Source organism: Rhipicephalus sanguineus, chromosome 6 (genome assembly GCF_013339695.2).
Source record: "Rhipicephalus sanguineus isolate Rsan-2018 chromosome 6, BIME_Rsan_1.4, whole genome shotgun sequence".
Taxonomy (NCBI): Eukaryota; Metazoa; Arthropoda; class Arachnida; order Ixodida; family Ixodidae; genus Rhipicephalus; species Rhipicephalus sanguineus.
In genome coordinates this window covers 101,426,147-101,453,717 of record NC_051181.1, presented here as the reverse complement: position 1 = coordinate 101,453,717, position 27,571 = coordinate 101,426,147, and the positions used below count along the sequence as shown (strand labels likewise).

General features: G+C 48.7%; 1 protein-coding gene across 1 annotated transcript; it reads left to right on the top strand.

Annotated features, from left to right (window-relative positions):
• Positions 1–7,451: 7,451 nt before the first annotated feature.
• LOC119397438 (sine oculis-binding protein homolog) lies at positions 7,452–19,914 on the top strand. The gene is made up of 2 exons (XM_049416884.1): positions 7,452–7,552; positions 15,990–19,914. Exons 1-2 carry the CDS (start codon positions 7,474–7,476, stop codon positions 17,714–17,716), a joined length of 1,806 nt encoding a protein of 601 aa, XP_049272841.1. The 5' UTR covers positions 7,452–7,473; the 3' UTR covers positions 17,717–19,914.
• The last annotated feature ends 7,657 nt before the right edge of the window (positions 19,915–27,571 follow it).

The following is a 27,571-nucleotide window of genomic DNA, read 5'->3' as shown; positions in this document are numbered from 1 at the left end:
TCTTCTGCGCCCCACCCACTGACATTTTTACTTTTCCTTTTTTTTTTTTCTTTTTTCCCATCAATACACGAACTACAGGAAGCTCACTTAGATTATATTCTCTCGGTATCTGAATACTTTCAATAAAGTTTTCCATCCATCCATCCATCCATCCATCCATCCATCCATCCATCCATCCATCCATCCATCCATCCATCCATCCATCCATCCATCCGTCCGTCCGTCCGTCCGTCCGTCCGTCCGTCCGTCCGTCCGTCCGTCCGTCCGTCCGTCCGTCCGTCCGTCCGTCCGTCCGTTCGTTCGTTCGTTCGTTCGTTCGTTCGTTCGTTCGTTCGTTCGTTCGTTCGTTCGTTCGTTCGTTCGTTCGTTCGTTCGTCCATCCGTCCGCCCGTCCATCCGTCCGAATCGCGGTTACTTCTTTCTAGGGGATTTGGCCTAAGCGGCTTCTCTTGTTCTGGACCGACAAATTAGTTGTTCCGCCTTGAATGGCCCATTTTCTTTTCAGTAAATGTTTTGTGTCCCTCCTATTTGATGCATTCGCGCTGTTCGCCATCATCCTCGCCCTGCACTGCCACGTGTCACTGTTGTTATCTACCTGCGATGAGTCACCTTCCAGGCGCAACTATCGTAACATACATTTACGCATCACACCATCCTATATCGAATGACAAACCAAACAGAGAAAAAAGCTTCCTTGTGACAAGGCACGGTAAAAGACCTCGCAATACTCAAAAGATCATCCGGCAAACTCCTGTGCACCGCACCCAACTAGACTCGCAACATACGCACCCAAGGTCAGCGTCACTCAGTAAGTTCACCGCCTGCTTTTCTTTACCGGCCATTTGAAACCTAAGCATGTATATATATATATATATAGTCTTCCCATTTCGTCCTATAGTCTAAATGCGACCGGAAAGCGAATCTGCGACCTATAGTGCCTCCCCAATAGAACCCAACCATCTCCGAATCCTCGCTGTGACGTCAGCGCACCGAGAGTGAAAACCTACGTCGCAGGGAATAGTTTGAGGGGACCTGGTTCAGGTTACGAGAACAACAAAACGAAACCACAGCGTGCGCGATATTAGAAGGCAAGAGGTATCGCATATACGGACACGAGCTGACAACGATAACGGAGGGCGCAAGCAGCCACTGCACCACCAGCTTGATATAATATGACCCACAATGTGACATACTCCGCACAGTGACAGCAGCTTCTGCGAGCACTGTATCGATTCGGTGAGGCCCAAGTTCTTCCGAGGCACTTCGGGAATGTTGCGTAACACGTTCATCCAACTCTCGGAGAAATCGTATACAACCGTGCACTCACGTCACCGATGTATTAGTGCGCCTTCGTATACCGTTTCTGTTTAGGAGGTCACGTTTCTTCGCCTTCCAATGGTTTTCATCCTCTTTTTCGTTCGGTTGTGTCTCGTTCCCGGCTGCGCATTCTCGGCTTACCCGTTCCATCACCGCACCCGTATACAATCACGTTCGAAAGCTCGTCTTACGTGACCCAGTGGTAGCAAATGAATCGCGGTTAACATTTAAAGCTTTCGCGATAGTAATGAAAAACGATATGAAACGAAAGCACGAAAGTCTCTGATTCTCTCAGAGCGGATCAAATGGAATACGACGACCGCAGTACGAGATTCGGAGACCCGCGTGCTTTATCTTATTTTTTGCCCTGTCTGAAAGGTAACACCTAGAAAGGAAAAAATTCTTCAAAAGGTTTAGATAAATGATGTCGGTTGTGGGAAAGACGCGCGTAAGAGAAGCCCGGGGGAGGGGGGGGGGGCGAGGGAGGCAGGCATACAGGGCCGTCGTCTCACGTTTCTCTACGCCGAAGAACTGGCTCTCCGGTCACCTACAGTCTTCGCATTCGGACTTTCGTTTCGCGGTGGGCCAATAGGCAGAGTTCTCTGCTCGCTCGCTGTCATTATCTGTTCGTTAATTCTCGCTAATGTCTCCGCTGCCTCCTTGGCGAGCCATGTCTGCTAGTGACCTCCTCGCCTTCGCCGTTCTCTTCCCCATCGCTTTCTTCTTTTTTCGTTTGGCGGCTCAGACGTTGGTGCCTGTGCGTGCACTCACAGCCACCCCTCCCCCACTTAGCAGACTTTTTTTCAGCGCAGTGAACATCTTTCCCACTCTCCCCGTATAGCTCGTTCTATTCTCCCATTCCGTTTCGAATCTCATCGTATAGGTGTCTCTGCTCGACTTCGAGAGAAAAGCGGTCGCTTTCCCTTTCCCGGCAGCCGCAAGATCCGTGTTGAGGGGCCTAGAGTCGTGACACGGCGTTTTTCTAGGCCTGTTTGCCTCTCGTTATGTCATTACCGGTGTCGCCCTCACGTCTACGGCGGTATGTTCTCTCGCTTCATTTTTTTTTCTTCTCATGTATGACGACTAGAGCGGAAAGAAAGAGAGAGAGAGGAAAGAAAGGGAAGGGACAGTGAGTTGCGGCGACAAGAGATCTCCTCAGTCCCACAGCTATGAGCCCGCGAAGAAAGAAAGTATCCTCCACCCTTATTTGCTTTCGCCCCGCATTACGCGCGCAAGGCACGATGCAAAGCTTTCGAACAATTTTTTCACTTTATTTCCCGCTTCACAGATCAGAGGGCCTGTGAAGAAAAAGCTTAGGAGAGCTTGACTAGGCTTCCCAGCCTGCTGCAGTTCAGCATCACGCCGTGACAGCACACACATTATGTGCAAATAACGAAATGAAAACATTGATTATGTGCACATACAGTCTACAAAGGATGTAAGAAAATAAGCACTCACAATAATAATTGCCGGGTTTTTTTACGTCCCAAAACCACGATGTGATTATCAGGGACGCCGTAGTGGAGGGCTCCGGAAAATATGACCATTTGGCCAGACCATTTGACCATTTAACGTGCTCCGTAATCTAAGTAAACTGGCCTCCAGCATTATGCTTCCATCGAAATGCTTCCGCCGCGACCGGGTTTTGATCCCGCGACCTTCGGATTAGCAGTCGAGCACCCTAACAACTAGACCACCGCGGCGGTTCCTCTAGCAATACATCATCGAGGCCACTTCACGTTTCACATTGCAGATATGAGCCACATGAGAGGCTCATGAGGTTCAACAACGGGCATTAATCTCTGTCACGTGACCTGTTTCTCGTTCTACCTGTGCCGGACAGGCATGCGCTGAAAGCAGTGCATTCAGATTGACTGCCTTTGCTTGTGTGGCTGAGAACCTCGCTTCGCTGCGGTAAGGTTGTAGCGTTCCTGCCTTCGACAACCGAGCAGCAGATTTCAGTGCTGCCGCAAAAAGGTAATTTCGCTTGAAGATTACGGACGTAGCTGACAGGGACGTGCGCTCTTAACATCGTACCAACAACCGCCAGCTGTCCAAGCCTTGTAGCGCTTGTCTTCTTTTTTTTTCCCCCCGTTCTCCCACGTCTGACGTCACCTGCCGGTCGCTCGCGATCACTTTTATTCTTCACTGTTTCGTCGTATGGTTGCACTTGAAGTATTTTTCGCCTTCCGGTTTCGGTCGTTACACAAAGGATTGGTTATCTTGAAAAAGCACCAAAATTTATCACACGCCTGACATGCATAACTTGCACCTATCTTTACGTAACGCTAAACTAAATTAGCCTATCGTATCACGTATAATATTTAATACGTTGAAATCCGCTATTTACACGTCCGGACACCGGGTCTGACAGGAAAAGTATATTATTCAAGGGTTTCCATTGCCTGGGTTTTGATTCGCCTTGAAAAAAAAAAAAAGGTTTGTCAAAAATTGCATGTCAGGAATGTGAATTCTCTTAACCCTTTGACGCGGTTACAGCCTTTTGACGCGGATACAGGTTTTTTCAAGGATGTCAACTGCTACGTTCTCCGTGCACAAACGTATACGGAACGTGTCAATCCGCCTGTGTTCCTATAATGCTCGCAAAGTCTCGTGAGCTGTCAACATTTTTTTCACTCGTTTTTAACTGGGCACCTGAAGTCTGTCGTCGGTCGTGAAGCTGGTGCTGCATGTTTGGAACGAGGTATCGGATGTCATTTTTAATGGAAGATGCATCCACAGCTCAAGTCTGTCGTAGCCAAAGCCCTGTTTGCGAGTTTACCTGCACTATAATGTGGAGAACGCAGATTCATAAAGATAAGCCCTCCAGAAAACACCGTTAGCTTTCGCTTGGTCGGCCGCTTTATACGATGAAAGTGCTAAGCTTCAGCGATGCTTACGTGTGCCTTCCTGAGATATAACTTATAGTTGAGGCCTATAGTCGTCTGCATGCCACATTTCTTATCTGGAGACTGCACTGAGCAGATAGAAACTGGCGAGATTTTTTTTTTTGGAGATAATACAGCGCTTTCGTCAATCTTGTATCTTATATACTTGCGTCGTTATACGTCTCGTCGCGATCACTTTCTGTTTACATCAAATGATGTTCGTCCTTGTCATGACTCCTCGACAGCTGCTCACCGGATACGCGAACTCCCAGGTGGAACTAGGCCTAAAAACTTATTGTTCCGCTCATGTGACGCCTATTATCTACATATACTCAAGTGGCTTGTGACTGTGAGTACACACACAAATTTGTCATAGGTTCGCGATAGGCTTCGAACCCTGCTGGTCGGAGCTATTGCCAATGTGCAGTCATGTATAGCTTGCGTTTCCGGCAGCACTGCCGACGTTCCAAACTTTTCGAGTGACATTGAGCGACATTTCCTCATCGTGGCCTTAAGCTCTTAGACTTTCAGAAATGACATATTATAAAAGCCGAAGACGCATCCCCCTACTATCATATTTCTCACCGCATACGTGACGGGCTGCGAACTTCTGATAAACATGTGCGTTGGTACGTCGTGTTGGCTAATAAACCCTGGGGCTTAACAATGTTGCAGGCACATTCACTGGTCATGGTGGTGATCGCTTGCGTGTGACGTCGTTGACTACACGCACGCAACATCTCTCTTCAACTCGCAACAGTTAGCGCGTATTAAAGAAAGTACTGCGTATTAAAAAAAAGATATGTGCATTTGTAACTTTCTATCGTTTACAGTGAGGGCTCAGAGGCCGTACCATCGTGGTGCCAGCAGAAGCACTCTTGCGCATTAAAGAAAAATCCGGTAAATGATCTTGACCGTATTATCCCGATTTTTGTTAAGATCAAGCAAAACTTGGAACAAGCACACGATGTGCTAAATGAAACACGATTCTTTTTTTTTAACCGATTCCACATTGCATCGACCGCGCCTTCTGACGCCCCTCGCGCCACCGAGACCTTTCGCGCACCGAACACTGCGCGCGAGGTCCACGCGTCCACTTCGTACCTCTTTAAAGGAAACGGTCCCTAAAAGTCACCCGCCCAGATGAATATAGCATTTACAGCAGTGCCAGCCTCCGCGAACACATTTTTTCCAAGTATGCGCACGGACACTATAGCCCTTCGAGGCTAAACCGAAACGCGAGGGGGCCACGGATAGTCACAGCCCACATCTTTGCGCGCAGAACTCGCTCGTGCATGCGTGTTAGAGCAGGCTCCGGTAGAAATTGCCGTTATTTTAGCAAAACAGTGCCGCCCGCGCTCGACGCAGTGCTCTCACGCGATCCACAGCAAGCGTGTCGTTCTTTGAGCTTTCGGCTCGCTGGAATCGGAACCAAAGAAATAACCAAGGCGTACAATAATAAGTCTAAGAGCAGTGAACCGGGTGATTAGCATCTCCGGTTTCCGAACAGCGACTGTTTGAATGCTTCTTTCCTCTTCCAATATCCGAGTACTGTTTTGAGGGGGAAGGCGTGCACGCGGGCATTAACAAACACGGCGTCACGCACGCCAGGCTTGCCCTCCCTCCCTCCCTCCCTCCCTCCCTCTCACTACGTCGCTCAGGGCGCCAAGGTTTCCCGGACTGAAAGAGGCGTCCGGCCGGGAGCGCGCGTTTCCGGAGGAATCGGTTCCGAATTGGAGTAAATGGGGCGCTCAGGAAACCAAAATGCCGCCGCCCCGGCCACTGCTATCCCTCCCCCGTTTCAGAGCGTACACTCGAGCCCAAGCGTGGATTGCGAGCGTTTGTGTGTCCACTTGTGGAGACCTCTTGCTGCATGTTAGAAAACGCGGACTGAGAGGCGGGTGAGAGACCCGGCATTTGAAGAGAAGGCTGCCGTCTAGCCCGGGACGCGTAGCCACCGCGCATCTTCAAAAAGCCACGGAGGGCCCGACTGCATAGCACCCCCCCCCCTCCTCTTTACCGTGCCAGTGTACCTTCCCAAACAAGCGGATCGTTACTGTTCATTAGCAGTGGCGCCGGCCGGCATTTTGTCTCTGTGCCGAGCGAGCCGCGATGGTCCTTTTTTCTCCGATTCCAGACGGAGGGCGAGGAGGTTTGGGCGCTGGACTTGGCGAGCCACGCGCTGCCCACCGTCGACCCCCTCGCCCTCACCGTCGCGGCAGCCATGCTGCCTCATTACGGCCACCGCTAACACCCGAACCACTTTCTGTGTAAGAGACACGCCGTGGGCACGCCTCCTGCTTATTTTAAACGGTGGGAGTTCGTCCCCTTCCTCCTCCCCGTATGCTCGTTCTCTTAGCGAGAGAAAGAGTGAAGAAGACTCGAACGAAGTGCGTGGGGAAAGCACATTCGCTCACATGTCTTGTAAACGCTGCGTGTGTAAGCCGAACGACGTCGTTCTCGAAAGGTTTCGTGCAACACTACACATCCACACCTTTCAGCGATCGCAAGTATCTCGTCGGGGAGTCTAGTTTCGCGTAAGTCGGCCGGAACGTAAAGCGTGCTTCACCTCTGCGTTGGTCCACTTCCCGAGGACCTTTCCCTGCCACGTTTCCTGCCGATCTCTCGAATTCAGCTGCTAAAGACAACTTCCTCGGCGGCTTCTGTTCGTCCGCGTAGGAACTTCGTCACCGGTCAAGAAACGACGCTCGCTTTTGCCCGCCCTGTGTCCGAAGGGGAACGCCGGCAAGCTGCCATGGTTAGTTACCGACGAGGAGCCTCTTGCCGAGTTGGCTCATGCCTGCATCATTCGTTCCTATGATAACCTGCAACATCTGACACTGCCGAGCCCGTTGAACGGAACAAGATTCTTATTAAACGTGCCTTTCAAAGCACGTATGCGCAGTCGCAATATCTCCGACTTGGGACTTTCTAAAGTGCTCCGACATCGGTCGTCACCGGCTGGGCCCGAAGACTCTTGATACCTTTACGCTCCTGTTCTATTCAAAAGGTAGAGACTTGGCTACATTTTCCCACTGGTCTTCACGTTCGTGGTACCTGTCACCAATAAGACTATCAAAGTCAATATTCATTCTGGCTGGATCTTCTTTCTGGCGGCGAGCATCCTTGAGGACATGTAAGGACACGGAGCGCGGATCTTTCGGACTCCTAACCAGACACGCGCGAGGGCTAGGCCCTGCCTCCAGCAGTCCAACGGTGGCTCCTCGCGTGCACTCGGCAGCGTGAGTCTCTGTGAGTCGTGGGTGCGATGCCTGTGCTGCCTTTCTCGCCACCGTCGTCCACGATCTTTGATGAACTACCACGACGACCGTGGTGGAGGGGCGTGGGTATGTATGTGCATTCCAACTCGGCTTTGAAAGCGATAGGTGTGCATGTGCGCCGCGTGACATTGCTGAGCAATAGCGCTGTGAATGGAGCACCTATAACCCCGCGTGAGAGCTTGCGTATAGATTGTTAGCTCGCATGAACTTCGTGCCTCGGCTGTTTTGCAAAATATATTTGCATATTTAAAGAAAATCTGTCATTTTGCTTGACGAAATCATGATATTATTCTCAGACACGCCATAGTGAGGGACTCCGGATTAACTTTTGACCACGCAGAGTTCTCTAACATGCACCTAAATCAAAGCACACCGGTGCTTTTTTGCATTTTTTCCTCCGTCGAAATGCGGCCGCCATGGCTGGGTATCGAACCCGCGTCTTCTATCTCAGCCAGCGCAGCACCTACAGCAGCTAAGTTACATCGGCTGGTTTACGTATTTATGTCAGTATAGGTTACCTTTTTCAAAAATATTTGGCTAGCGAAGCTTCTTTAAATTCGAATCTGTGTTCTCCTTGCGGTCCACATCTCTTAAAAGTCGTGTCAGCGTCTGTTCCATTGTTGCCTCTGCAGTCACCTGCCTTTCTGAGGTTGGCTCCCGGTATTGTATTTCTCGCCTCCTATTGTATATAGCATTGCAACTTTTATCCCAGTGACACTCTTGGTATTCAGGTTGACGCAGCTTTTAACCGTTTGGTTACATTGACCGCGCCGTAGATACTTAGAACCCATCATATATAGTCGTGACTCTGTATAGCCTTGGTGTCAGGTCACCGGTTTAAGCTGAACCTGCACCGAAGCTTCTAAATCCCTGCGGCATTCGTCATCAGCTTGCGCTTTCGTCACCGGGCATAGCGTAAGGTGCTTGCAGGGCATGCCACGTAGGACGTGACGTGTTAATAGTCAAACATGCTCATAAAACTAGATCATGTAGTACGGCACAATTATTTGTGGCACCTGCTTTCGGAAAGTACAGTTCCTTACGTGGTCGGTCTGGTCGGCCTTACGTGGTCAGGGGACAGTCTCCGTTACACTTGCGGCGTACATTATTCGTTCTCAGTTATTCGTTCTCAGCGAAGGCGCTGCCTCTGTGGTGAATGTTTAACGTGCATGTTCTCGCTTCGATGCCACACATCTTATTGAGCACTGAGAAAAAAAAAGCCGTGAGGTAGGACGGACCCGTCAAGGTCCGGCTAGTCCATTGCCTCGAGCGGGACTCTTGCGTAGACCTCTGAATAGAACACTGCAAAAGAAAGAAAGAAAGAAAGAAAGAAAGAAAGAAAGAAAGAAAGAAAGAAAGAAAGAAAGAAAGAAAGAAAGAAAGAAAGAAAGAAAGAAAGAAAGAAAGAAAGAAACGTAGTGAATTATTGTATGAAAAGCCTTGCACAAATGCCAGCCTAAACCTTGCACTCTATGTAGTACGTGGACTCATGTCCTTCTAGAGATGCGTTTACTAAATAAGAGTTACGCTCAGCCAACGGCTTTCGATATCGATCGAACTCACGTAAGGCTTATGCCATTAACGTCAAAACCCACAACGCAAATAATGTTCACGTGCCTCCTACGCAGCTAACGAACAATGCACGAATGTTATAACGATGAGCTAAGTTTAGCTACCACATCCGAGAAGCTGTCAGTTACATTGAGCCTTACGTTGTGTAAGGCAAATGATGTAACATTTTCTGTCGACGCCAAACCCTGGACCACAACTTGAATCTCCTATATTTCTTCCTCACCTTACCTTGGAACACAGTATTGACTCCTCTTTGCGGTCTGTTATTTTCAGGCTGCGGATGTAGTTTTAAGCAATCAACATTGTTCCCAGCGTGCTGTATATCGGAGCTAAGAACTAATTACGTGCATTAACGCTGCAAAGTACACGTGACATCAGTGCGGGGAGAGAATCACTGAAGAAGCAACGCGCAAGGAACAGGATAGAACAAGCGCACCGTTGATTCCCTTTAATATTTCTTGACGTTTGCTGTGTACGGACTAGATGGAACGTCGTGTCAATCTCTTGCGTCTGTCGTCCCCTCTAGGAGCAGGCCTAAGCGCTAATCATGCGCGGCTAGGTATTCCTACAAATCTTCGTAACTAACTTTTGGAGAGGCGTTCACGCTTATATGCATACCTGCCAGACAATGCCGGGTTGCCACACGTCCATCGAAAGCTTCCAAGGGAACCTACACAACTCAGAGGAGCGATGGCTCGTGTTGCGAAGAGTTAGGGTCGGGGGTAACAGTGATTAGCTAACACCAACGCAGCGTTACGTCAGGCTCTGTCTGCGTAATTCGACACACGTTAGAACTCGGGCGCGTCCTAGTCGGAACATCATAATGTTCAGCGGTTTCTGCCGCGCGTGATTTCTACATTTTCGCAACGCTTGTGCACTTTTCTTGGATACCGAAGTTTTGCCTCTGGTTCAGAGAACTATACGGGTGGTGATTAGTGGTGCGCAGCCTTATTAGCTGAGCGGTGCAATAATTACCTCCTGTCAGTCTGTCTGTCATTATTTTAAATGCGAAGCATTTCTTAGCGAACTTCTGCGACTTTGAGCGTATCTATCTATCTATCTATCTATCTATCTATCTATCTATCTATCTATCTATCTATCTATCTATCTATCTATCTATCTATCTATCTATCTATCTATCTATCTATCTATCTATCTATCTATCTATCTATCTATCTATCTATCCTGGTCGCTTGGTTCATCGAATGTGCACCAAAATTGGTATGGCGTAACATGACTGTATGACGAACATAAATGACAAGTCATAACATGAAAATCATGACACGCATGTCATGTACAGCATGACTTACGTGCCACGCTCAGCGCTGGCGGCAGTTTCGCTAGCTTGATATACACCAAAATTGGTATCTTGTGACGTGACTGTGTAATGAACATAAATAACACGAGTTAACATGAAAATCATGACACGCATGTCATGTATAGCATGACTTACGTGCCACGCTCATAGAGCGCTGGCGGCAGTTTCGCTAGCTTGATATACACCAAAATTGGTATCTTGTGACGTGACTGTGTAATGAACATAAATAACACGAGTTAACATGAAAATCATGACACGCATGTCATGTACAGCATGACTTACGTGCCACGCTCATGGAGCGCTGGCGGCAGTTTCGCTAGCTTGATCTATCCCGAAATTGGTATTGCGCGACGTGACTGTATGACGAACATAAAAACTCAAGTTAACATGAAAATCATGACACGCATGTCATGTACAGCATGACTTACGTGCCACGCTCATGGAGCGCTGGCGGCAGTTTCGCTAGCTTGATGTACACCAAAATTGGTATCTTGTGACGTGACTGTGTAATGAACATAAATAACACGAGTTAACATGAAAATCATGACACGCATGTCATGTACAGCATGACTTCCGTACCACGCTCATGGGGCGCTGGCGGCGGTTTCGCTAGATTTATATGCACCAAAATTGGTATCTTGTGACGTGACTGTGAAACGAACATAAATAACACGAGTTAACATGAAAATCATGACACGCATGTCATGTAAGCATGACTTACGTGCCACGCTCATGGGGCGCTGGCGGCGGTTTCGCTAGCTTGACCTACCCCTAAATTGGTATTGCGTGACGTGACTGTGTAAAGAACACAAATAACACGAGTTAACATGAAAATCATGACACGCATGTCATGTACAGCATGACTTACGTGCCACGCTCATGGGGCGCTGGCGGCGGTTTCGCTAGATTTATATACACCAAAATTGGTATCTTGTGACGTGACTGTGTGACGAACATAAAAACACGAGTTAACATGACAATCATGACTCGCATGTCATGCACAGCATGACTTACGTTCCACGCTCATGGGGCGCTGGCGGCCGTTTCGCTAGCTTGATATACACCAACATTGGTATCTTGCGACGTGACCATGTGAGGAACATAAATAACACGAATTAACATGAAAGTCATGACACGTATGTCATGTACAGCATGACTTGCGTGCCACGCTCATGGGGCGCTGGTGGCCGTTTCTCTAGCTTGATCGACCCGAAGTTGGTATTGCGCGACGTTACTGTGTGACGAACATAAATAATAGGAGTTAACATGAAAACCATGACACGCATTTTCCTCAATCACATACAAGACGATGTATGCAGCTCTTTGCTGGCTGCTTCGCATTACATCGATTCCCACAATGCGTGGGATCCGCCGGCTTTTTTTTCTTGACTTCGTTGCCTCTTCACAGGGATACAGGCCGCTAGTTAGCAATATATACATGGTTTTGTCATCTCTCATACGCGAGCGCTTGCTTATAGACAATGTGTAGTCCAACGTATCAGGTAAGCGCAAAACTCGTCGTTATAGAATAATGAAACGATAATGGCGAAGGAACTTGACGTTAATTGCGTCCTGCGTCGATCAAAGCGCAACATTAGCTCGGCAAAAAAAAAAAAAGAAAAAGAAAAAAAGGAAGTTGTACACGGGGGTCACATTTCTTCTGGTTTTGGGCAACGCTCGTCTAATTAAATACCCGTTATCGGCGACCGCATTACTTCATTGCCATAAAAAGAAATGAAGAGTCATAAACGCTGCTTATTAACTCATTCTATAAGGCACAAAGCTATATGTGTAACCGTCTGACGAAGCATCGACTAACCGTGACTTTCATTCCAAGGCATGCAGCTATATATCCGTGTCGCAAGCGTATTTCAACACTGACAGAAGCAGTTAGTGCAATTACAGACATACCCGAGTGTACCGTCGCGGCTTTCTGGTCGTGTATAGGTTTTGCGAATAGTGTGACGTAACCTTTCGTGATTGATTGATACTAGTTGCCACACACATTTGCACAGAGTTACTGGTTGGTCACTGTGTTCTCTGTATCGTATGTCGTAGTGAGCTGAATTAGTATCTCTCGCGTAATATATGCTTCTGTAATTGCTTGGCCCTCCCGGCTGGCATGAGGGGAGGGGTGGAGATGTAACTAAACCTCAAGGTTGCCCTTAGCATACGTGGAGAGTAACACGAGTACATTCGCGCGTTGCTCGCATACGTCTTCTAAACGCGAATGTATAGAGCCATTCAATCCACGGATGCACGTTTGAATGCTTTGGAATGTCGTCCTGAGAGGTCATCGCGGGTGAAGGCGACGAAGGCAGTGCTCAAATTCTTGAAAACTTGAGACTCGCACCGGCGCGGTTATCGACCAATGGCGTTATTACGACTGTGAGGTGTCTGACTTTGTGCTTGCGTGCTCTCCTCCTCTCTCCCTATCTCTCTCTTTCTCTATCTTTAAAACTCTCCTATCCCTTCTTCCAGTGTAGGTACCGATCCTTCTAGACTAGTTAACATCCCTGCCTTTCCTTTCTCTCCTGTTCCTTCCTTATTTAGGTGAGCTTCTGGAAAAAAAAGTAAAGCACTGTAACGGTACATCGGGCTGTAGTGGATTTAAAAAGATCAGAACGAGAGTGGCACCCGAATAGCTCGCAAGAAGTACGCGACCGAAGAGTGGAAACTATACATACTCGATCGCTGGCTCAAAGAGCTGAGTTTCTGAAGTCGCAGTCTCGACGTCGTTACGACAGTTTCAATTATTAGACACTAAACGTCATACCATGATGGCGGCCACGCCGAGACATTGTCAACATCGCTTGTATGTGTTTGAAAAATCGAGGGGGCCGGATATGGATAAAAGTACCCTACACGAGTTTAAATCTGCAGAATAACTGACGTTTGGGCGAGCTGGATTCTGTTAACCATACTGAGTGGTTTCAGCGCGATACAAACGAGGACAGAGGCGAAGAAGGGACACGAACACCAGCGCTTTTCTCACGACTAACTTTATTAGCGCGGAAACACATATTTTAAAGCACAACCTATAACCACGTGACCACACGCCGACGACGTCAAACTGAAGATAAATGCAAAACATTAAAGGTGGACTAACTATGAACAAACTGTATCAGGTGACAAAACTGTTCAAGAAATAAATATCTCTCTCATGCAGGGCTGTAGAAGGCATGCTTACACAACTATATGGCCTTTTTTTGTGAATGTACAGAGCTTCCGTAATTTCCTGATCCGCACGCGCATAAATACACACCGTGTCTGCAAATATCGCTGTACACCCATATTCATTACAGTGGTCTAGCCAGATGTGAATAAGGATTGCCTACTATAGTGAGCGTTTATGTTTTAGTAATCTAATATTCAAACAGCGGCCCGTTTGGCCTATGTAAATGTGGCAACACGAGAAAGGCACATGGTAAATAACACCCACTCTGCATGGAACTATCGATGACATATGTTTTACCTTGCAACATTTTTTTATTTACAGCTGTTCATTTTTCAAACAACTTCCCATCAATTATTCCACAATGTGTTTCTGCGGTAATACATGTTGAAATATGTGTTTCTGCGCTAATTAAGTTGTGAGAACAGCGCTGGTGTTCATGTCCCTTCCTCGCCTCTGTTCTCGTTGTATCGCGCTGAATCCACTCAATATGAGTTTAAATACTTTATATGGGATTGTACGGTGGCGCTTTTTTTCTAATACAGAAATGATTAAAAGTACGTAGAGTTGCCTCAGCTTCGTCACTTAAACTTCGGATAACCTCGCGCATACTTTGTGAACTTTGCTTGCGCCAATTCGACATCGCAAGGTAGTTTGCTCTACAATATTTAGGGGAATTTGGTGTCACTGTTATGGGTTTCTATAATTCGATATTTTTTGTCATTTCAAATGTGTTCAATTGCTTCGATAATAACAATAATAATAGCACTACTATAAGAAGAAGAAGAAGCAGAACCAGAAATTAGTACCATGAGCGCGCGCATGTTGTCTAAAATGAGTTACATGTACACTCTAAATTACCGTACTTTAATTACGCGATGAAGGATTATGTGATAGAACGTATTAAGATTCAATGGAAGACACTAAACTGTTGCGCGGAAAAGTTGCACGGTTAAAAAAAGAAGAATAAAGGCGCTGGAACCTACACGATCAACGCATCCACGCGAACTCGTATATAGACAAATTCATGCATTAGTAATGACTCCTGTAATGGCAGAACGATTGCATTACCATATTTCCCGCCAGTCTATGTCGGGATGAAACTCTACGACTGTGTAAGCAAACGGCAAAATGGACACGCGATACGGGAAGAAGCATTGTCGTAAAGAGCAGTGTAATTCCACCAGAGGGAACTTATATAAGTTCCCTCTGGCGAAATATTTGTTCAGACTTAGCTTATTAATACCATCTTCACTTACGATACCCATTTAGTGCCGTTTAGGAGCAACGCTTATTCATTCCTGTCCAGAAAATGGGCTCACATTTCAGTTGTGCTTGTGACCGGACACAGAGGTATACGTCAATTTTCATTCGATCGCAATTTCACGTGCACTCACTGCACGATCCACAGTCCGCAGAAAGTTTTCGGGACCAGGACTGTTCGACTAAGCTTCTTATATGCGTTCGGCGCTCCTGTATATAACCGCTATCATGGACCGTTCCAGAAGCCTGCGCAGTACAACATTGTGATAGAAATCGCACTGTGATGCCGTCCGCGCGGGAGGCCACTTTTCAGGAATGCCTGTGGCTTCGTGCACATAGTGATACTGGCAGGACCACTGGCAGTAGTGGTGGTACCGGTAGTAAATTGAAGCCGGTGGTACCGCAGTGTGGCAGAATCTCCGTGTAATGATAGCGGGGTTTTCTCGCGGTACCGCACGGCAGCAAGATGAACTTCTTCCCATTGAGGCAGCTATACCATTCTGAGGTGTTATAGCCGAAACACTACTGGTCGAAGACGCTGCATGTGGTTCCAAACAGGTCCTTGTGGAAGTGGCGCTGGATATTCTAGTTGGCTCCCATGTAGTACGTGCGGGTAAAGAGCGGTGCAGGGATGCTACATGCAAAATATCGCTTGCAATCGGGCTTTTTGGCATGGTTGGGAAGACGTTTATACCGCATAGTAGAACACAGTGCCACAAATAACGACCTCTGAAAGCCTGCTAAGCGCATTCTTGGACAGTGGTTGTTTCTCCACAATTATTTTCGGGCTTTGTTCATCAGCCAAATATACGTGGCTGCTTCCAGAAGCATTGTGTTTTATCGTAATTTTTTTTCTTATTGCCTATCGCACTGTAACAAGTGCTGCTGTATGCTCTATAAGCATGATCCGTTGGGTCGACAGCAAGGTCTTCCTTTTATTTCTGTAATACATCGGCAAGACAATGGCACTCAACTACACATGAATGCCGCTGTGATTCCGGGAACGAGAACCATAAGATCTCCTTCGCGCTCTTTTAAAAAACTGAGTTACCTTGTCATTTGTTCATTATGTTTCTTTCTGTAAAGTTCTGTTCGTTATACTTAGAAATCTGATCTGCTTACCGGAATGAACAGTCTTGAACTCTGCCTCTTTTTTCTCTTACGCCGTCTCGCAGATGGGGCCAACCTCCCGCCCAACTGCATCCTGTGTGCCTGGTGCCAGAAGGTGGGCATGAAACTGTTCACGCTCAGGACGACGAGCGGCAGCAAAGCGTTCTGCTCCGAGCTGTGCTTCACGCAGTGCCGGCGCGCCTCATTCAAGAAGAACAAGGTGTGCGACTGGTGCAAGCACGTCCGGCACACGGTCAACTACGTCGATTTCCAGGACGGCGAGCAGCAGCTGCAATTTTGCAGCGACAAGTGCCTCAACCAGTACAAGATGAACATCTTCTGTCGCGAGACGCAGGCGCACCTTCAGATGCACCCGCACCTCCAGGACGCCGCCGCGGCCTGCAAGGTTGCCTCGGGGCTCATCACACCCGACCTCTGGCTTCGGGACTGCAAGAGCAGCCAGCAATCTGGAGCCAGTAATGGGCACGACGGGTCGTCGGAGAGAGAGGATGACCACAAGAGTCCGCCGCCTCCGCCGCCTATGCTTCCGGCGCTGCCCCCACCGCCACCGTCGTCTTCTGCGCCACCCACTCCGAGGCATTCGCAGCCGTCGCCGGACTCTGGCGCCGGCGGGGACCCCGTCAACCTTTCCCAGAAACCATCGCACACCAAGCCGTCCTCCTCCAAGAGACGTCGTTCCCTGAGGTCCTCCCGGTCCTCGCCAGCGAGCAGTTCTCAAGACGGGGGAGCTGGAGGTGTTGGCTCGTCCTCCGTTCACAACCACCAGGCGCACACCGCGCGGTCGCCCACCAGGACCACCAGCACGACCCCGCTGAGCAGCCCCGGAGCATCCGGTGGCTCCACGCACCACCTCAACGGTCACCACCCGCCTCCGCCACCGCCGCAGCACTGTCCGGGCAGCCCGCCTCCACTAGCGCCCGTAATGCCGCCGCTTACTCTGCCCTGCAGACCCGGGGCAACACTGCCGGATCACGGAGGAAGGCCATTTCTGGGCCCTCCACATCCGGCGTTCCACATGTTCCCCCCAGTACCACCGCCACCGCACTTGCGGATGCACCACAACAGTGCCGCTGCGGCCGCAGCCGCCGCTGCTGCTGCAGCTGCGGCAGCTGCAGCCCCATCCGCAGCTCTACCACACATGCGCGCCTTTCTGCCTCCCCCGCCTCACACCACCGCTGCGCCCCCGGCACCGACACCTCCGACTGGAGTCGTTCCACCCATGGGTCTGCCCCGGCCAGCTCCCCTTGCCCTGCCGGCAGCTCCGAATCCCCTGCTCCCTCCTCCTACCGTCATGGTGCCCTACCCTATATTCTTACCAATACCGATCCCTATTCCGATCCCCATACCACTACCGCTGAAGTCTTTCGTGACACCCTCTACCGCGCCGCAGCCTCCTCCGGTGTCGACTCCACCTCCGCCTCCATCGCTCCCGCCGCCTGCGAAGGACCATCACCATCATCGCCACCACCACCACGCTGGCGGCAAGAAACGGTCGTCGTCCGAACACCGACACCGCCGGCACGAGAGGCGGCGGCAGCAGCGGAGGCTGACGCCCGAGCACGACGACATGCGGGACTCCGTGGACACGGAGGACGAAGGGAGCCCCGGATCCAAGTCGTCCCAATCGAGCAGGGCGGCGTCCCGCCACGGCTCTAGCACGCTTCAGCTCAAGATCGTCAGGAGCCCTCCAGCCTCGGAGCAGGAGAACAAGAGACGCCACGACGAAGAGGACGAAGCCGCTGGAAGGGACGCTAAGAGAAAGTGCCCGTGAGCTCCGGCACGCGTGAAATATGAAGACTCGCGATACTTGGTGCAGTTCGCATGGTTCAAGCATATCTGTGATGTGCACGTATCAGTTCCTTCAAGCCGTCTCCAGGGAAACCGGTTACCGACAGCGAGGCTGCATGACACACAGTCCAAAGTGCTCGCGCTATTGAACATTGTTACAGTGAGACGGAGTGCTTGATGCGGAGGATAACGGGGTTCAATCCTTGCTATCGTGTGCGCGGGCGAGTTCCTCGGCATACGTGTCGTGTAGTAGCGGCTGCCACGGGCCCTTTGATGGTCGGCGTCATCCGCCGAGGAGTCGCGTAGATGTGGTGCATCGCGTAGTCACAGATCGGACACATCGGATTGCTATAATTTTGCATAGACTCGTTGTTGTGCCGTGCTCGTCACCCCTGGACAACGCTACAGCGCTGAAAGTAGCGAATTGCATGCACTAATGAAGTGTGTTAGAATTGTTGATGGTCTATCCGGTGTCGAGATATTTACGTTACAAATCTATTGTTGTGCGCGCACGTTTATTAGTATTATTATTACTATATGTATATATGTGTCATTTGCTCCGCAATCACCGCCATCATAAAGAAAGGTTAGACGCCTATAGTCGCGTTTAGAGAAAGGCGCGTTTGTTTCATGACTCGATGCTAGCGGGTCGTAAAAAGGAAGGAAAGTGATCTCTCTATAACATGACGTTTGCTGTGGCGTGTGCGAAGGGCGTCCTTATTGCCATAAGCCGCATGCGTTACAAACGTCATATGTGCCAGGGGTCCCGGATATTCGTATGATTTTGCTGAGTCAGTGCGGGATTGACGAACAAAAGATGAAGGAAGACCAAAGCGATTTATTTCATGGTCATTTGTCGAATATGTCAGTACTGCCAACTTCTCGCGGGAAGCACAAATGTGTACTTTTACACTCGTTTGATGCACATTTTCATTTAACGCCTGCCCTTCTGTCAACGTCTTGCCTGTCTGCTTGACACTCGCTCGCAAAACGCCATTGAAGGTCATTCGTTTATTGAAAAGACAGTACCTTAGTACCGCCGCACGTGACATTGCACGAAGCACACCGCATAATGACTTCGGTCACAGCTGACAGAACGCGGTCAGGGTAACGACAACTTGCGTTCTTGAAAAATGTTGTGAAAGAGGGCAACTCTCCATGGACGAAGACGGCAGGTCAATTGCGTCACGCATGCACGTGTGTGTATTCACGATTCGCTGCAAGATACTATCCGGTGAAGAATACTTCCTTGCCGCAACGTTTATGCGGACGGTGTCCCGTATAGTAGAGCGACGAAGATAACACCAGGTAATTTATTTGTGTTCTTTCTTTTCTTTTCCTCTGGTACGCATACCAGAACAGTTCACGCGGCAGAAAAAGGAAAACAATCATAAGCGTCACAAGCCGTCATATGCCAAGAAAAAGAAACCTATCAGTCAAAGACAGTGCCCGAGTGTTTCCCGAGTTACGTCATGAATGCATTTTTTTTTGCCCCTGAATGCCGCCTTTGTGTGTTGTACGAGCGATGGCGCAATACCTGACTGCGGTGAAAGGCGTAGCGATATTGTCGTACTTGCACACATCGTATATTTTTTTTTGTTTTTTGTTGTTCCTTGTCTGCGCCCAGCCAATCAGCGCAAGGGTCTTCGCGAGTGCCATGAATCTTTCCTCATGCATGGAAAGTGGTGGGCACAGGGAATCCGCCAATCGCTGTACAGTACAGCTGTAAGCCCAATGCCGGTGGAAGTGCACGAAAACTCTTGCTATTGCAAACTGCACAATCTAAAACAAATTATTCTTTCAGCACCGTTTCACGCATATACGTTCTTGCGTGCAAGATATATGGTCATTTAATCTTTATAAATAAGGCTATATTTTTATCGTTGATAATTTTCCAAAAGAACGGATCATTCTGGCCAGCCTGCTCCATAAAATGGGAAGAACAACGTAATTTAGCTTAAGGACCCTCCATATTCCTCGCAGTTAATTCACTATTTATGTGACACGTATTCTTGTGCCGAGAGCGGTGCGTGTTTTTTTTCTTTCTTTTTTTTCTGTGCCCACCACTGCCCATTCATTACAAGCAGTTTTTATTTCCCACTGTACATAAATGTATGTACAGCACCCTATGTGCCATCGGTGCTGACACTGCAATCCTGATTAAATATAAAGTTTGTTCAAAGCAGCATTCAGAGTTTCCGACTCTCAGCCTCACTCTTATTGTATATCTCTTATTTTTTTTTCTTTGTTGTCTACTGAACCGGAACTGGTTTCTCGTGCAACAACAGCGTTGACAGGTTGGCTTCACGTGCTATCCCTGGCCTTACTTTCCCGATATATCTATGTGTATTCGAGTGCCGAACTCTTAACTGGACTGAACCATCCACCGCTCTGATGCAGAAATTACTAGTTCGAGCCCCGGCCACAGATGATTCATTAGATAGTGGAACCGGACGTAAAAGTTTCATGTGCCCTGCTTCAGAAGCACGTCAACGAATTTTCGGTGACCAAAAATAGTAGCGACACTTCCAATATATGGTGTGCATCATAGCCCACTGGTAACCTTTGGGACATTAAACGGCAAATCTTGAACTTAAACTACCTAGCTGTTTAACCAATTGCGTTCGGCTCTTGCTGCATGGAACGGCCACAAGACATCTACAGAGGAAGAGCTTATGCTAGATTACCGCGCTATTTAACAGCTTTTCTCTCACATATTTCTCTTTCTTTGTCACGTGTACCACATGGCGCAGGTATTCGAGCGGACGAACCCAAGTCGGCTCTTTATCACTGAGCTGTGCCCATAATACTACTTCCTACACGCAAGACAAGCACTTGGGTTATTCACTGTAGTTCCATGACACACTCTTCGTACGTTTACTCATTTCAGATGCGGCATTTCGATATTGAAACTAATTCCGCCGAATGCAGTAGTCTCCAGTGTTGACGCGTTGCGAAATCGATCGTGCGCACGAATCCGCGGGGCGCGAGGCACGAGGTGCAAGCGTAGCCGTTGGCACCAAGATGACGCAGTCGTAGCCAAGCATCGGACCTTGCACGTACCGACCGTTCATATCGGCGCGCCTGATCGCGTACGCGTAATCTTTTCTTTTTGTTCCTCGGTGCCGCCACCGAGGAACGGATATGCGACATATTTTAAAAGTTAAATGTCTAACAGTCAATATAATGTGACGGGGCTTGCTCGGTTTGCACTTCTCGAGAAAACAGTTGTCATTAGACATTTGTCTGGGACGTTCTAAATGTGAAGTCAGCTTTATCTCTAGTTGAACTTGCCTCACGGGGCGCCGGATGTCACCGGCGTAATGCCAAGCATGAGTGCAGAGCCAAGCTTCCAAGAAAAGCGCTTTAAGTGTACAGAGGGCAGCAGTTGATTACTCCATAACAATGAACGAGATGTCGCATGTAATGCTGAACTGGCTGCAAGGCTCGCGTGTTGTGCGCTAATGAAATTGTCCCCTGTTCGGTTGACGAGTTCAACTCAGTGTATTCGCGACTTTTTGTCAGCTGGCTGCGCCATCAAGATTATTAGATTGAACGTGCGCACCGATATGAGACTTCTTTGGGAAGACCGCGCTATACAACAAGGGTTAAATTGTTCTGCACATTTCCAAGATTATCAACCATTGACGCCGGTGGAACTTCTGCACAGTGGTAAGTACAGTTTGCTGCTGTTGCATCCTATATAGCACATCCATCATTTGCCGACGTGAACTTAGAAGCGGAGTAGTTCAGGCATGGAATCAAAGGCCGCCGTTGTTAGATCAGCACGGAAAACGTAGAATGTGTTGCATAGCAGTGTAGTGTAGTGTAGTGTAGTGTAGTGTAGTGTAGTGTAGTGTAGTGTAGTGTAGTGTTGTGTAGTGTAGTGTAGTGTATTCGTGTATTAAAATTAAGCAGCGGAACAGGTGAGGAGCAAGCGTTTGGACAGGACGATCGCTGTATTGCACGTATGATCTGATGCGAATGAGCACGCAATTACACCGCTCTCTTATGGGGAACACTAGCAATTTGGTGCTGCCGTCTTTCGCAGCTGATCGTGGCTAAAGGACCGCACTCTGCAAGTTCAACGTTGCCTCGATTGGGTGCACAATTGCTGGTTGCGTCAGTACAGAAGACCGCGATAAGCATGCGTGACGGTAAAGTTGGTCGTCAGCTCATGTCATGTTGTGAATGTCGGTGAAAAAAAAATCCCCGACGATTACGATGCTGCCTAATGCGAATTCTGAGCGCAGCTTCGCGTAGGGGCAAGGTCAACTGTGTCTGAAGTTTTGGATTTCCGCAAGGTATCGACTACGCCATAAAGCGTAAATTTTGTGAAGATGGACAGGCCCCAATACGCCATTATTCGTCTTTCTGCGGATAAGCGAGGTACCCGCTACACATCTGTAAGGTATTATGCGCACTTTGTTGATGCTGCATGTGGCTGATGACGATGAAGAATTATGGCTGAGAACTTTGCGGTGGGTGGGAAGCATTAAACCACACACTCGTTGTGGAAATAGCATTGTCTGATGACTGGTTGTTATTTTACTCTTCTGCCACTCTATATTCCTACATAGGTTAACGCGATTCCTTGCCCGACATGACGCCTGTATAGGGTCCTTTAGCAAATGCGTTTCAAGCGCCATCGTCGCTCTGTGGTAGAAAATTTGACATCCACGCAGACAGTCCTCAGTGAAATACCATTCGATCCTGAGTATTTTTTTTCTCATTTTGTTTTTTCATGTATATCGGTCACGCACCCCCCCCCCCTAGTCGATTAAGAGGCGGGGGGGGGGCACGAAGTCTACTCCATACTTTGACTTAATAGGGAGGGGCGGGGGGGGGGGGGGCGCTGCGATGAACCTTCGCCCCCCTGAAGGGGAACCCTGCGCGCGCCTGTCTTCAAGCGAAATTTGTTACGAGTTACATATTTTGGTTGTTGGCGAAAAACCCGGCACCGGCGAGTGTTCACGTGCGTATTCTTATGCGCCGTCTTCCAATGACTGTTGCTCTCTCGATCGTGGAATTGTCGGCGAACAGCCGTTTCCGATACGCGAATCTATCTTTTATCGAGGTCACTTGTCATTTCACGTAGCCGCATTACATTGTTGCCTCGATATGAACGCATGACCGTCGCTGTTGCCTGTAGCAACTGAAGTGTTGCGCGGCTAAGGCACGTGGAGGAAGGCCCAATTCCCGGCATGGATGAAACAAACAGTTAGGAGGGAGAATTGTATACAAAGCGAATGCTCCCTTCTGACGGTATATCGCGACGTGAATGAGGTCATGAAACATCGAATGCCCGAACCCAGCCGTTCGCATGCCTGTGCGTCTACTGTAGCACTGTTCGTTTAGTTGTTAAAGACAACTAAAAGATACAACAGATGCAGTCCAATGTGGCGGAACCAAAACCCATCCGTAAAACTTAGGAACGGCGAGAGTAGACGTGGTAAATTTTATAAGACACATTGCGGGGATTAAACATACCGTTTGTTATAGTTTGCGATTTTAACGTAGCAGACAAACGCTGGCAAAGCGGCTGCAACGACCCTCAGCCAGCAACAACGCGCTACAGATCGTAAATAAGTGTCTTACATCAACGGTTGCCTAGCATCAGTTCAAAGTCACTTGTGGCGGTCGTGCTTGTCTAACGTCCCTTGCGGTTGCAGTATTGGCTATCCGCTTTATAATAATTTAATACACGTTGCATATGTACTCCTATGACTCCGCAAGCTGTAGTCAAGCGTTATTCATACCCGCAGGAATACGTCAACAAACACTGCTCGCACTTCGTTTCGATAAAAGTGACGACCGTGCTGTGAGCCGACCATGATGCCGACGTTACGTGGAACCATAAGCTACCCTTTTAGATGCCAGTGTAGTCGACGTGCCTGGTAACTACTGAATATACACAAAAGACGCCGATCACCTCGTAAGACTTGCCTCAAAGCCAGAAAAGGCGACATACGCTGACATACTCGCCGACTGCTTCGCATGAAATCGATTCCTGCAACGCGCGGCATTTCCCGGAATTTTTTTCATTCGTTCATTATCATGAGAGCTGCAGGCTAAACCCGGCGCGATGGAAGCCCTATGCAGTCTGCCTAATATCACAATAGCTCGCTTCTGTATGCCAAAACCCCGAGCACGCTTACACAGCTCGAACAAGAAACAAAAAACGCTGCGCATTTGGGAGCAGATTTCCAAGCTTCGGAAGTATTCAAACGCTAATATTGCTGCTCACACGTTGCTGGTACGAGAGAGAGAGAGAGAGAAATGTTTTAATGAAAAGCTGGAGATGTTTGCCTGGCTATTCTCCTCACATGCTACTCCATGTGCTGGGTGATGATTATGACATATACATTGATAACCACACACACATATATAGACTACACTGTTTCGGTCAGGCTTGTGGCCCGCAAGAAAGGTACGAGATGACGCGTTCACAACAATGGCACAGCGGATCGTAACGTTCACTTTTTAACGCGATATCGTTAAAGAGCTCGTTACGCAGAAATTCCGTTGTCGGCGTCGTAGGTTGCGAGCGAAAAATCAGCGTTGTCCGTGACCGAAGAATCGAGAAAGATGCAAATATAATGAAAATCTTTGGTTCGAATGAGAATCGAACCCAGGCCTTCTGCGTAGCAAGCAGGTGCTCTACCAGAGAGCGACGCCATTGCTTGAAAACTGTCCCTAAAAAAAAAAAATGAGGCGAAGCTTGCAGTAAGCCGCGCAAAAAGGCTTGACACAGCAAAACTGGACGATTCTCAAGACAAATCTGGTTGCTTCTGGGTTGTTTCTAGACCTTCGCTAGGTGATGCAGATTGTTTCCAGGTTGCTTCTACACTCTAAGAAAAAAGACAGAGCCTTTTGACTCCTTTCGGAGAGTCCTGACTTTTCACGTGCATAACTATCTTAGAAGAGGCACGTTAACTCTGTTGTGGGTCACACGACTCTCTGGAGAGAGTACAGTGATCTACAAAGATAGTTGACGTGCCTCTTCAAAGAGAGTCATATACGTGGCAAGTCAGGACTCTACGAAAGGAGTCAAATGACTCTTTCTTTTTTCTTAGAGTGTAGGCCGTAGCTCGGTGATGCTAGGTTGTTTCTACGTTTATTCTCAGCGCAGAGAGGTTCGAGTTAAACCACAGAGGGTCACAGACACGACACGCATGTCGAAACTCCAGAGACAGAAGCTCGCGCTGAAACCAAGCGTTCGCACCTCTCATAGATCTACTGGCACGTCGCGGTTGGCGTAGGCTTTCCATCGCTTCGGGGTCTTCTCGTAGCCGCCGTTGCCTTTCCCGTTCCCTGTAGTATTCTCTCCTTGGGGTCCTTAGCTCGCCGCCGTCGCTTCGCAGCCATCTGTCGGTTCTTGTTAGTCCACCTTCAACTGTGGCTCACACCCACTGTGGGGGATTGGCCAAGAATTGAGTGATTTTATAAAATGTTATAGTACTTTGGGCTAACAGTTGTCTTCTTCATTTTTAGTGGACCAGTTGTGAGTAGTGGGATTTACCCAATTCCTGTGGCGCATATCCGTTTATGATGATGATGATAGTTTTTTTTTTTTTGGTACGGCGGGAACAAGGAACGATTTGCTAAACTGATTCGCTGTTAAAAAACATTATATTAATGTCATGCAGTGAGAAGAGTCCCCTTTACGCGTGTAATGTTGCGTGGCATAAGCGTATACAATCGCGCCAGGCTTCGAAACATGTGAATTGCGCAACGATCGGGTGTTTTAAAGGGCCACTCATTACAAAGCGCACAAACATACTTAATCATCATCAGCAGCAAAATCATCAACAAAATGAGCAGCTGCGTAGGTTCTCTTGTTGCCTTACGGAGGCGTAGGGGGCCCTTCGCCGATTTGAAAAAGGAAGAATTATGGCGAACCGAAGCCAGCCTAGCGATTATGAAGGCGATGCTCACGGGGCGCCCGATTACGCTATCGCGTTGTACTTTTGAAGGCGAAGTTCAAGTATCCTCCAAGGTTTTTTATCATCACCTCCTATAATTCACCTTTCCCTTTACTCTGACGTTCGCTATGTTTTCATTGCCCGGGAAAGCATCCCACGGCGCCATACTTGCGCGCCCAGCCCCTCATGTGCAACCCCATGCGCACACATATACAATGTTTCCCTTACGGAGAAAATCTGTTTCTGAAGACTTCGGGACGGGTTGTCCCTTACACCAGCAACCCATTGTCCATGGCGTACACATATACAGTGCTCACGGATTGAAACGCGTCAATTTAGGACTAAGCAGCACATCACCTTTATCGGCCAGATACGTAGCGACATGGCGTGATCTCAAGCAGCTGCGCACTTGGACTTTCGATGTGTTTCAATCCTTGAGCACTGTATAGGTATCATTGGACGCTGTCCAATGTCCCAAATGATCCGCTCCTGCGCTTGCAGCGATGCCAACCATCTAATTTCGCAGCAGTCTATTTAGGAAGTGAAGTTGAGAAGTGACAGAGAGTGGAACAAATAAACCAAAGTGACGGGGTCTCTTACGAATTCGCCTAAGACGACTCGAAGGCGAAAGCCATTTGCTTTCTTCTCAGTCGACTGTAACCAAACTGCCTCTACAGGGATTCGAACTCACAACTAATGCCACTATACGCTAAAACCAGGGACCGTATTCACAAAAACGTGTTACGATTTTCTTTTTATAGAATATTTCAGCCATTCACGATGCGGGACATAACGAAGCCGGTTGACCAATGGGAAAGCGCGTGCACTTACGGAAGAGGAGTTGGGAATTCGGCCCAAGAATCGCAAGCTTGAACACGCTTACAGCTGCGCCATGCCACAACAGCGCCTTGCTGTAGATGTCAGGTGCCGTGCTCCAGAGAATCCTAAAGTGTTCTGTGCATGCCAGTGGCGTAGCAGAAATCTTTCAGGCGCGAGGGGGGGTGGGGGTGGATTCAACAGCTCTTTATGCATGTTCGTGCGTCGTGTGCATGTGAACGCGTAACACAATGCAAAATTCAAAATCTTGACGGTCTGAACACCCCTCCCCCTGGCTACGCCCAGGGTTGCCAGATTTGTCTACTTTGCGCCTGTTTGGCTACATTTCTACGCCAGTGGCGGCAGAAAAATCATCTTGGCTACTTGGCTCCTTTTTGGCTACTTTCTTGTCCCCTGTATTTGAGCAAAATTATCAATATCTGGTGACGTCACAGCCGCTGGTGTTTGAGTATATGGTGCCAAAACATGACAGTCAAAACGTGCTTTTAACTCCGAAAATTTAATTTGGCCCTTTGATTACACAGATAAGAAAGTTTAACGATAGAATGGCGCAGCGGCCTAAGCAGGCGCAAGGGTAATTGTGTGTGGATTGAGGCTTGCCCGTCGCCATTGCGCGGGCTCATGTCCGATCATGCCGCTCCTCTCCTCCGCCGTCCTACGGCGCTGGGCGAGCGGGGGTGACGTTAAACCCCCTCACCCCGGCGCCGGATCTCGACGGTGGCGCCGCGTTCGAGTCTCGCGTGCTCGCGTCTCGCGAGACGTTTTGCGCGGCGGGAGAGAGAGACTCTTTCTGGACCTCGTATAGGGTAAGCACGCATTTTCTTTCCCGTCCGTCGGCTCCTTTGTTTGGGCTCGCTCGGGCGGAGTTCGCTAAAGGCACTAAAGGTGCCTTGCGCCAGCGGCGAGCGCTTACCTTACGTTGTCCTTTTCCGAACGCTAGGCTGAAGAGCGGTGCGGTGCATTCGCGCGTGGTCATACTACGCCGAAACCGTACCTATCGAAGCCAACGCGAGCGGAGTTTGCCCTTACTCGAGCGATTGGGCCCTGTGGTCGCAGATCGTAAGAGTACGCAGCAT

Excerpts from the sequence above, each read along its gene's own strand:
- LOC119397438 (XM_049416884.1), top strand. The coding sequence starts at position 7,474 with ATGCCTGTGCTGCCTTTCTCGCCACCGTCGTCCACGATCTTTGATGAA. Across the intron at positions 7,553-15,989 it reads ACCGTGGTGGAGGGGCGTGG|ATGGGGCCAACCTCCCGCCC; the intron begins GTATGTATGTGC and ends GCCGTCTCGCAG.